Consider the following 10,969-nt stretch of genomic DNA (forward strand, 5'->3'; position numbering starts at 1 on the left):
TCCTTTTGAGGTACGCGACCCTAAAAAGTAAAACTGTGAAAATTAGTAATTTAATACATATTCCACACAAAACTTATCAATGAGGTCAAAAGTTATCGATAAACAAGAGATATCGACAAATTCTCTTGCTCCTGCCTATATATGCTACGTAATCTAGACGTGATATTGTGACAAACATGCCCACTATCGTTAACTTGTCGAACTAAGCTAATCGAGATTATGTTTTTGTTTACTTTTATCCAACTTACACAGTTTTAAGTTATTTTACGATGAAGCTGTTCAGTTATAAGTTAGTTTTAAGTATTATTTGTGTGAATTTGACTAACATTGTTTGCTTGTCTAAGTTCAGTTTGGATTCATCGAATGATAAGGTTATTTGGAAACTTGAAAACAAAAATAAAAGTAAGTTTCTAATAATAATAAGTACTCTGTTGTTGCCAGTATAAACATCCTTCTAATTGCCATATTTAGTGAAGTAAATAAAGCCGTAAAATAGCCAATTTTAGGAAGTCCTCAGAAACAGCTCCGATTTTGATGATTTTTTTTAAATTCTTGTTTTTTATACATTTTTTTTTAATATTTTATCATTTTTTTAGCTAATTTTCAACTTATTTTAAAGTTTTGTACATCATTAGATAGCTGAGAATGTGTAGAAGCTTTGCAAATAATTTGCAGGCCAAAAATTTCTGTAACTTTAAAAAAATAGCATTTTTGGCAAAGTAACCCAATAGAAATTATGAAACTGGTACAGTCTTGGATCCCTAACCGGGGAACCTACAAAGATTATTTTTATTTTAGTATTCACAATTAGTAATTGAAATGTCTAGTACTTAACAATTAAATAAAAAGTCGGCAATATGCCTTACTTTTTTTTTAGTGAATTTTAACAGGAACAAATACGTATTGTTCTAAAAACGATCAATAACTCAAAAACGGGCGGTTTTTGCCCATAAGTGTTTAGAGGTAATTTGTAGCATTTGACCTCCTCTACAACTTCTCAAAGAAAAGGTAGCGTTTTTTCTGGACTTCGTGTATAAATATCGCACATATGGATAAAAAAATACTAAAAATTATTTCCCCGCTTCCAAATGTTTCTGATTTTAAATAATGTATAAAAATAAGAATTTAAAAAAAAAACATCAAAATCGGAGCTGTTTCTGAGGACTTCCAACGAAAATGCTTCGTTTCTCCACTAATTGTTTTTATATGGATGCCGAATAACCTATAGTCTAATAATAATAAAATTATTAATTACATCCAGGGCTATATTGTCTAGACTATATACCTAGCTTACATATTCTGGATCGTTTAAGAATTTTTCATTCTGTTTATTTGGGTCAGCTTTTGTAAATTGTAGGTATCATGCAAGTATCATGGTATGAAATGAAGGTCCAAAACAGACAGATAGTATACTAAAATCACATCCACGGCACTAAGATATTAACCCACAGTTAAAATCTCTCTTTGCTCTTGGGTTTGCCCCGTTAACATTAATCACTCAATACCAGGGGTATTCTTGGGTTATTAATGCGGTGAGTAATCATTCCGATTAAAAGTAGGTAGGTACCTACTATTTCAACTCTTAGGTTTATTATCAGATATGGTGCCGACGGCCTCCGAGGCTCGGAGGAAACGAAGAGGCCAAACTCAGACCTCCAAATTCGCACTGATAAAAATATTTCCTACCAACTTAGATCTTTCGGAAGTTGCTTAACAATCGTAAATCGTAATCCAGTGATAAACACGTAGATACGCACAACAGACGGAAACGTTTAAGTGCGGAAACCAGCCCTCTGGGCTGGTTTCCGAAGAGAAGAAGAACACATAGATATACTTACCTAAGTTGTCACAACCTGCTGTTAAAATAAGTAAAGTCTCACCACAAAAACTTAAACAAGGTTAAAAGTGCGTTTGTATTGGCTAAATAAAAATAGGATAGATTTTTCATTCAAATAAACTTTTATAAGTAGGTATATTTGAATCGTCAAATCGTTCAATGGAACCACTAGTACGGAATTCCTTTCCTATTGAGAACAGCCAGCAAGAAACTCGGCAGGTGCTCTCGGGAATTTAATATTTGTTTAAATCGCGTCTAAAGTTTTTGTGGTAAGCCAGTAAATGTTTATTTCCAGCGATCTCAGTAGCGGGTTCAGTGCCGGGTGGGGTGTATTCGGATCTCCAGAAGTCTGGTACCATCGGCGACATTTTGCAGGGATTCAACGATGTCCTCACTCGCTGGATCGCGTATGACAGTTGGACTTACACAGGAAAATTTAATGGTATAACTTTCCAATAGAAGTTTACATACTAGCCTGAACCAATTATTACGAAATGGCAAAGATCTCTTTCCTTTGTCTCAAAAAAACTCCCTATTTGGTATAATTGCTTGATTAAATTAATTCTGCCCGCCTAGATAAAAACAATTTCGAATAAAGCGTACTCTTGCCTTGGTAATGGCACAAATTCAGAAGCATACCTACGTTACTCGCCTGACAAAATTCTTCTCTTACATCGCCTCGCAAGAAGATTCTTTGATTACTATTCTTGTTTGAAGTTGCTTCAAGTTTAATTAATTTTCCTGAATTTGAAGATATGATCTTAGAGCAATGCCGCATTTACGTATTAATTTCTAGCACAAAATCTCATTTGTTTTTATAGTTAGTGCCAACAATCTGGAAAATGCAGTTGCACAGTTGGTATTGGAAGGCGTGGACACGGTTGCTCACATCGAGCTAAACGGTAGATCAATTGGTTCAACAAATAACATGTTTGTCAGATACGTCTTCAATGTAAAACAATACCTTCAGGTGAGCATCTTACAACTCTCTTCACCAGTGACGGATTAAGACTACTTGGTGCCCTAAGCAATCCATGCCTGTGGGCCCCCCTATCCGTATGTCAACTAGAATCGGTCTTTAAACCTTTACCGCCTAAAAACATTAGTTTTTTGTAAAATAAGATGATGAGATGTAAATGTACTTTAGAAGTGGAGTAGTTAGGTGCGACAACAATAAAAATCAAAGCATAATTTATTTATTTATTGAAATGCGCCTTGCGGCTTTCGGGGGCATTCGAATTGTTAAATGCACAAGCGGGAGTGGGGTTATGACTCAAGATCGGACTCTATGTCAACTTAAAACGAGCGAATTTACAAATTAGTACTAGAAACTTTTTTTGGTGTGGTTTTTTGTGACGTGAGAGTGAGACGTGATGCCCTAAGGACGGTTTTTTTTGTGCTTCTTCTGGTGCCCCCTCAGACGTGATGCCCTAGGCAATTGCTTAATTTGATTAAGGGTTAATCCGTCACTGCTCTTCACACAACCTGAGGTTTTGGTATAGGTACCTAGTTGATTTTAAGATAGGGGTATCATCCCCCTAATATTAGGGTAACGGTAGGCCTACGAACCAGTATAGCCCAGTCCAATCCTGCACAGTGATTGTGATCGTCCACTTAGAAAATTATTATTTTGTAGCACAAAGTGCACATAACTAATATAATCTAAACTAGTATAATAAATTTTTCCATAACTGACTTTAAAAGAAAAATAATCAGCTTCTCGTTGAAATGCGTAAGAGGCGCATTATACGCGACCCATAGGACCTTGTGACCAGGAATTGTGACAGGACAAAGAAATTATACTTCTTCTTCCTGCGTCGTTTCATCAATTTTGAGGATCGTGGCTCTCCTTTGATGCAAAGTTTGCTACGATGTTCTTCCATTGCTCTCTGTTTCTTGCCGCGTGGATTGCATCGCAGATAGTTGTGTTGACCGCTTCTTTTATTTGGTCTGACCAACGTTTCAACAAAAAAGCTGTGATAGCCTAGTGGTTAGAACGTCCGCCTGCTAATCGGAGGTCGGGGGTTCGATCCCGGGCACGCACCACTAACTTTTCAGTTATGTGCGTTTTAAGCAATTAAATATCACTTGCTTTAACGGTGAAGGAAAACATCGTGAGGAAACCTGCATGCCTGAGAGTTCTCCATGTTCTCAAAGGTGTGTGAAGTCTGCCAATCCGCATTGGGCAAGCGTGGCAGACTATGGCCTAAACCCTTCTCATTCTGAGAGGAGACCCGTACTCAGTAGTGGGGCGGAAATGGGTTGATCAACGTTTCGGACTACGTCCGCGGGGTCACTTTCCTTCGATCTTACCAGTGACCATGAGTCTTTCGATAGTGATAAGTTAAAAATCTAACTCCAGAAGGTCTAAAGCGCCGGGCGGCGTCGCCTTTGCGTTTCTCCGCAAGGCTCCCATGTGTGATGAGCGTTAATAAAATTTTATTCTTTCTTTGAAGATAGGCAGGCGAAAATGAATTGAAGTTCAGTTTCGAGTCACCAGTGAAGTTTGCCAAAATACGTTCGGAGAAATATTTCACGGCACCGGATTGCGTGCCCGATATTTATAATGGGGAGTGTCACGCAAACCAAATCAGGAAAATGCAGGCTTCTTTCAGTTGGGATTGGGGACCAGCATTTCCCTCTGTTGGAATCTGGTAAGTTTATCCAACAAAAGATTCGTATCACTGATATAATTTTGTCCGTATAAGTAGCAAAACAAATTACCCAATACCAAAACACAAAAACTTTTATTTTTAAACTACCTATATCATTTAGGTAAACATTAAGCTTCATATATTTATTTAATCCCAATTTCAGAAAAGATATTTTGAGGGTAGATCACTTGATGATTTCGCACTAAGAGCTTCTGCACACGTAACTTGCGAGTCGAGGAAATCGTAACAAATCTGTACTAAAATGTACGAATAATACTAATGCAGATGCAAAATGGGCATCAGAAACTGGAAACTGATAGTAGAACCTGATGGTACTAGCCCACTATAAACCACTATAGGCCATTTTATGTTAAAACCCGTCCATGGTTAAAAAATACGCAATTTTGTACGCTGTTGTTGATTACGAACAAATAAATAAAATAAAAATAAATAAATGACTAGGCCATGTAGATTGTAGATACGACTTGGCTCGGGGCTGTAGTGCCAAGAACAACGATTATGATGTTAGGTGATTTTAGTTTAATAGGACTAAATAAAGTGAAAACTTTTTTCAGGAGACCAGCAAGATTGGAATTTTTCAACGGCGCCGTCATAAGATCACTTACCACGCATACAGAGAAAAAGGACTCATCGTGGTCCTTAAGAACCAAAGTGTATTTGCAAACTGGTGAAAACATTAAGCGTATTAAAGGAAACTTAAGTATGTACTTAAGTGTAGAAGGACATCAAACATTTAAAGTTGGGAAATATCTTGATGTAGCAACAAGAGATGATGGAACAGTTGAAGCTGAAATTGATATGAGTATAAGTGCGGTATGTAAGAAAGATATTATTTTATAATATAAGATTATTGGCTATTGCCTACCAAATGTATTCCAAGCTTCAAAACTTGATAGGCCCAATGTGATAATCGTAATCTTTTGTAATTGGCAGAGACTCTTCGACCAGGTAGGTAGCTAAGGCGCACAATTTAAGCACACCCCCGATACTCCACATAGTAGATATAAACGAATTGATTTAACTAATTACCTATTATTACTACCAGAACACTGGCCTGTCCGCCCGCGGTATGTGTGTGAACGTGTCACGTGAGGAAGCCTACATAGTTTTGCTAAGGTTCTAAAAGATGTGTGAAGTCTGCCAATCCAACCAACCAATGTCCTGAATGTCTTGAATGTCTCATTCTAAAAGATCTGTGTTCAGTAATGCGTCGGCGATGGCGGTAATGACGGCGATCATGATGGTGATAAATTAGTATGCTTTAGTTTAAGCATGAGTACCTACCATAAATTCAGCCAATAACAATAATTGCGATGATCTTCGTGACATTGCTAATAGGAGCTCGTCTAGTACGGAACTATTTATCGAGCTAGTTATGGCGGAGTGGTTTTCCAAGTTGAAATGCATGGAAAGCCGTATTTTAGGACTAAATATTTGTGTTATTTTTCTGTTTTGTTCTGCTATTGTGTTTGCGACATGGTCCCAAATTAAAGAATATTTATTTATAGTATAATTGATGCAATTTCTATTGTTTTATGTTTAAAATCTATTGTGGCTTTATATCATGTTAGGTAATTTATTACGGCAGTTTTGTGGTCATTCCATCATACAAAGATCATTTTTGTTTCAGAATTTAGTCACCGAGTGGTGGCCTAATGGATATGGTGATCAAAGGTTGTACAATTTATTTGTTTTCCTTACAACTACCGAAAAGGATAAAGAAATTTCTTACAAACATGCTAAAATAGGATTCCGCACCATAGAATTAGTGGAAGAAGACGCTGGGCTAATACTAGGTCAGTTTTATCTTCTTAACAATTGAGCGGTGGAGGCTTCATTGTTGCAATGTCTCTTATTGAATGACGCGTTATTTATACTTACGTTAATGAAACATTCTCGCAAGTTTTAACAACAACTGTACAAACTTTCAACTGGATCGGATGAACGATGCCGGAAAGCATAGAAGAGGATCACAAAAATAATAATTTAAAGATTTTATACCTTTATACCTATTACAGGAAACAACACTACTGCAGGTCACGGTTTGACATTTTATTTCAAAGTCAACGGCTATCCAATTTTCATGAAGGGATCTAATTGGATACCTTCAAATATTTTACCTGAAATTGGGGAGAGTAGGAAAACAAGTAAGTATAATATTATTTGCTATGCGCATAAGAGTATTTATTGAGAGAAGTGAGGCACTTTTGAAAGAAGTCTTGAAGTGAAGAAGGAAGGAAAAGATGTCCTTAATAATAATGACCCAACGAACTTCTCTCTCTCTCTCTCTCTCTCTCTATAGGAAATAATATATAGTATGGCTAGTTTTGCGAAAGCAGTTTGCTGTTATACCTTACAGTAGGTATCCCATACCTACTATCGGATGTCTTGAGTATGACTGGGATGAAAACGATCAATTTCTTGTGCAGGAAACTCACTGGCGATTGCAGGGTTTTCCTGATGATCGATGGCGATTACAAACATTCCCACAATATGTGAAACAGTTCCTCAATTTTTGGAGTGTTTTTTAGAGTTCCGTAACTCAAAAGGAAAAACAGAACCCCAATACGATCACTTTGTTGTCTGTCTGTCTATCAAGAAACGTATAGGGTACTTGCCGTTGATGGTAGGTAGGTAGGTCTTATAGCACAAGTACAGGAATAAATCTGAAAACCGCGAAAATGTGTTTCAATGTTCAAAATAAGAAAACTATACCAAGTGGGGTATCATATGAAAGGGCTTTACTTGTACATCCTAAAACAGATTTTTATTTATTTTTATGTGTAATAGTTTTTTGATTTATCGTATCAAATGTTGGAAAAAATGCCCGAGTACGGAACCCTAAATGCGCGAGTCTGACTCGCAACTGGCCGGTTTATTTTTTTAGTTAACAATCTGCTGACTGCTGCTCGCGATGCCCACATGGCAATGCTCCGGGTTTGGGGCGGAGGAATTTACGAATCGGACTACTTCTATAGGCGCTGCGATGAACTCGGTATTTTAATATGGCAAGACTTTCTCTTCGCGTGCTCTATGTATCCCGTGGATCCTGATTTTCTTGAGTAAGACAACATTAAGGCTTCTAGTAATATGTGTACCGAAATCTTTGTTTGTTCCTTAGAAGTAGCGTAGCTCCACAACAGTTTCTTTCGTCACACTGTCTTTGACATGAATTCTAAGAGAAATTTCCATGGCCACTAATAATAATGGTCCAAACGCACCTACAAATATAGTTTGTATGGAACAAAGCGAACTTGAACAACGCAGCGTGGCAATTATAGTTTACAAAGAGTTTGTATGGAGCAAGGCGCTACGTAGAATCGCGCAGCGCAGTGTAAATCATTTGGACCTTAAAGTCGCATTGCCACGTGTGTGTAATCATGTATAGGTATAAAATTGATGTGGAAAGCGAAACTGTTGCGAAGACAAGAGTGGCTCATTCGGGCAGACTCCATTTTAAAATTTTATTAATTCTAGAACTGTTAAGACTGAAATAGAGCAAAACGTGATTCGTCTTCAGCACCACCCTTCCATCGCAGTTTGGGCAGGAAACAATGAAAACGAAGTCGCATTACGAGGAAACTGGTACAACACGAAATCCGAATTTGAAAAATACAAGAGAGAATACATAACACTGTATGTAGATACAATAAAACCTATTGTAGAAGGCATTGATCCTGGAAGGCGTTACCTTGTCTCAAGCCCATCGAATGGACGCAAGAGTGAAGAAGATGGGTATATTGCCAGAAACCCTTACGATCCGAACTATGGCGATACACACTATTACAACTATCTGGCAGACAGTTGGGACAGCAACATCTACCCCCAAACGAGATTCGCGTCAGAGTATGGTTTCCAATCGTTACCATCAATCAAAACTATGAGAAGTGCAACGAATAGAACGGAAGATTATCATGTTGAGAGTAATTATTCCAAGCATAGACAGCATAGCCCCGCTGGATACAGTTTTATCGAGGCCCAGATCAATCGAAGACTTAACCTTGATAAGAACGATAGAAAGTATTTTGAGAAATTCGTATTTTATAGCCAGGTATGACATTACGAGTATTATAGTTTAAAATTAGTGTTCTTTACCCGACTGCGCACTGCCGAGTTGTGGACTTACATATTTTTGTTCCTTTGTGGCGCTCTAGAGACTAACGCGTGGTTCGATTTTAATGATTCTTCATCATCATCATCAACCTGTGGACATCCACTGTTGGACATAGGCCTTCCCTAAAGAGCGCCACCACACCCAGTCCTCAGCCTTCCTCATCCAGCCACTTCCCGCCAGCCGCTTTATACTCGTATCGTCGGTCCATCGTGCTGGAGGGCGTCCCACACTACGCTTGCTTAAACGCGGTCTAATGATTCTTACGCTAACAATTTTGTTTCAATCTTGCGCGTGCTACTAAAGATATTGAAGTCACGTCTAAGTTTACATCTTGTTTTATAATTTTAGTATTTGTGAAATCGGGCTTTCTGTTTTTTTAAGGTGGAAGCGACGGGCCTGCCCTAATTTGTGAGAATAGTCGATACTAGAATTAGTTTTTTAATTTTTTAGATAGTTTTAATTTCTTAAACTGGACCCTTTCAAGTAAAGATTTTTATATACCTAAACCTGTGAGGATGATACTGCCATTGTCGCAATTAAAATACCATTAGCCTACGTTGTCGTGTTAGTGTACAAATTGCGAAAAACCAAATTAAATTTGAATTTCGCGGGCAGGCCCGTCTCATGCCCCTTAAGTACCTACCTATTTAAAGCCTAACAGTATTGAATTTTTAGTTTTTTTTATAAATTTATTTATTGCAGATATCACAAGCTATGGCAATAAAGACGGAAACAGAATTTTATAGACAAAGCCAGTCTAACTGGTATACGATGGGAGCGTTATACTGGCAATTGAATGATGTGTGGCAGGCACCGTCTTGGTCTGGCATTGGTAAGATATTCATTTACCAGAACCAAATTCAATACAAAATATTCTTTTGTGTTGTCAAAGTTTCTGTAAAATAATTTTTCAGAGTTTGGTGGGAAATGGAAAATGTTGCATTACTTTGCAAAGACTTTCTTTGCTCCTGTATTGATATCACCGCGGTTGACCAAGACCGGTGATGTGGACATATACTTAATAAACGACAGATTCGTGCCAATAAACGACGCCAAAATCACAGTTGATGTCTTCAATTGGAGTAGCTTAGCATCTATCAGTTCCAAAACATATCCCGCAGATGTAGGACCACTTAATTCAAAGATGCAAGCTACATTTACTCTATGGAATGCTGAGAATAAAGATGAAATTTTTCTTAGATTTCGCTTGCAAGCCGAAGGTGTTCCGTCTTCCCCATATAATTATCTATTCCCTGTTTCATTGAAAAATGCTAAAGGATTGAAAGAACCTACTATAAGTGTAAGTATTCAACCAGAACTGTGTTTTTGTATTATGTTAAAGTCGAAAATCATTTGCCGAATAATAAAAATCGGTCTAGTACGAGTCGGACTCGTAGAAGAAGGGTTCTGTATCATCGTGCAAGAAATAACACTTTTAATTTTCATGGTGGTCATTTTAAAATTTTTCATGAAACACCAAATGGTATTATAGCGGCAATAGAAATACACATTCTGTGTAAATTTCAACTCTCTACCTATAACGGTTCACGAGATACAGCCCGCTGACAGACAGACAGACGGACGGACGGACAGCGGAGGTTTAAGGTGCCCACGCATTCAAACTGAACTGCAGCTGAACTGCGCGTCGCGGCAGCGCCCCGCACGATATTCTCTCCAGCCGCGACGCGCGGCAGTGACGCGCTACGCGGTACGCGCGTCGCGACTGGAGAGAATATCGTGCGGGGCGCTGCCGCGACGTGCAGTTCAGTTCGAGTGCGTGGGCACCTTTAGTAATAGGGTTCCTTTGGCACTCTGCGGGTACGGAACCCCAAAAATTTGCTTCTCATTACAGATAACAGTGCAGAAAAAAGATGATGAAAATGACGGAGTAAATAAATTCAATATAAATATCAACGTAGATACTGTAATAATATTCCTATGGCTTGAAGCAGATTCGGTGGATGGACAATTCGAAGACAACGGTTTTGTTGTAACGGAAGCTAATTTCAAAGTTGATTTTACCACCACAGATGTGATAAGCGCAAAAGAATTAGAGAAATCGATAACCTATCAATATTATTTCCAATAATTTATGTTATCTTTAGAAAATAATCACAGAGTATTAGATAAAATTCATTTTCGTTAGGTATGTTGAAGAATGGATACCTATCACATTGATTTGCATTTTGAGTAGTGTAATTCATAATATAATAACGCTTACAAAAAAATGGATTTTATCAACAAGGACAGAATTACTCACTTATGAAAATGTGTCTTAATTGATTAAATTATTCACTTTATTGATTTTATTTAATTGTTGTACCTACTTACTGATGCCCTCAT

At 37.7% G+C, this 10,969-nt stretch overlaps 1 protein-coding gene across 1 annotated transcript; it reads left to right on the forward strand.

Annotated features, from left to right (window-relative positions):
* Window positions 1–149: 149 nt before the first annotated feature.
* On the forward strand, window positions 150–10,927 carry LOC123875340 (beta-mannosidase). The gene is made up of 12 exons (XM_045921114.1): window positions 150–402; window positions 2,133–2,279; window positions 2,659–2,807; window positions 4,298–4,491; window positions 5,067–5,325; window positions 6,143–6,308; window positions 6,531–6,659; window positions 7,400–7,574; window positions 7,990–8,563; window positions 9,329–9,458; window positions 9,541–9,926; window positions 10,479–10,927. Exons 1-12 carry the CDS (start codon window positions 270–272, stop codon window positions 10,713–10,715), a joined length of 2,679 nt encoding a protein of 892 aa, XP_045777070.1. The 5' UTR covers window positions 150–269; the 3' UTR covers window positions 10,716–10,927.
* Window positions 10,928–10,969: the final 42 nt, after the last annotated feature.

Source organism: Maniola jurtina, chromosome 19 (assembly GCF_905333055.1).
Source record: "Maniola jurtina chromosome 19, ilManJurt1.1, whole genome shotgun sequence".
In the NCBI taxonomy this organism is placed as follows: domain Eukaryota; kingdom Metazoa; phylum Arthropoda; class Insecta; order Lepidoptera; family Nymphalidae; genus Maniola; species Maniola jurtina.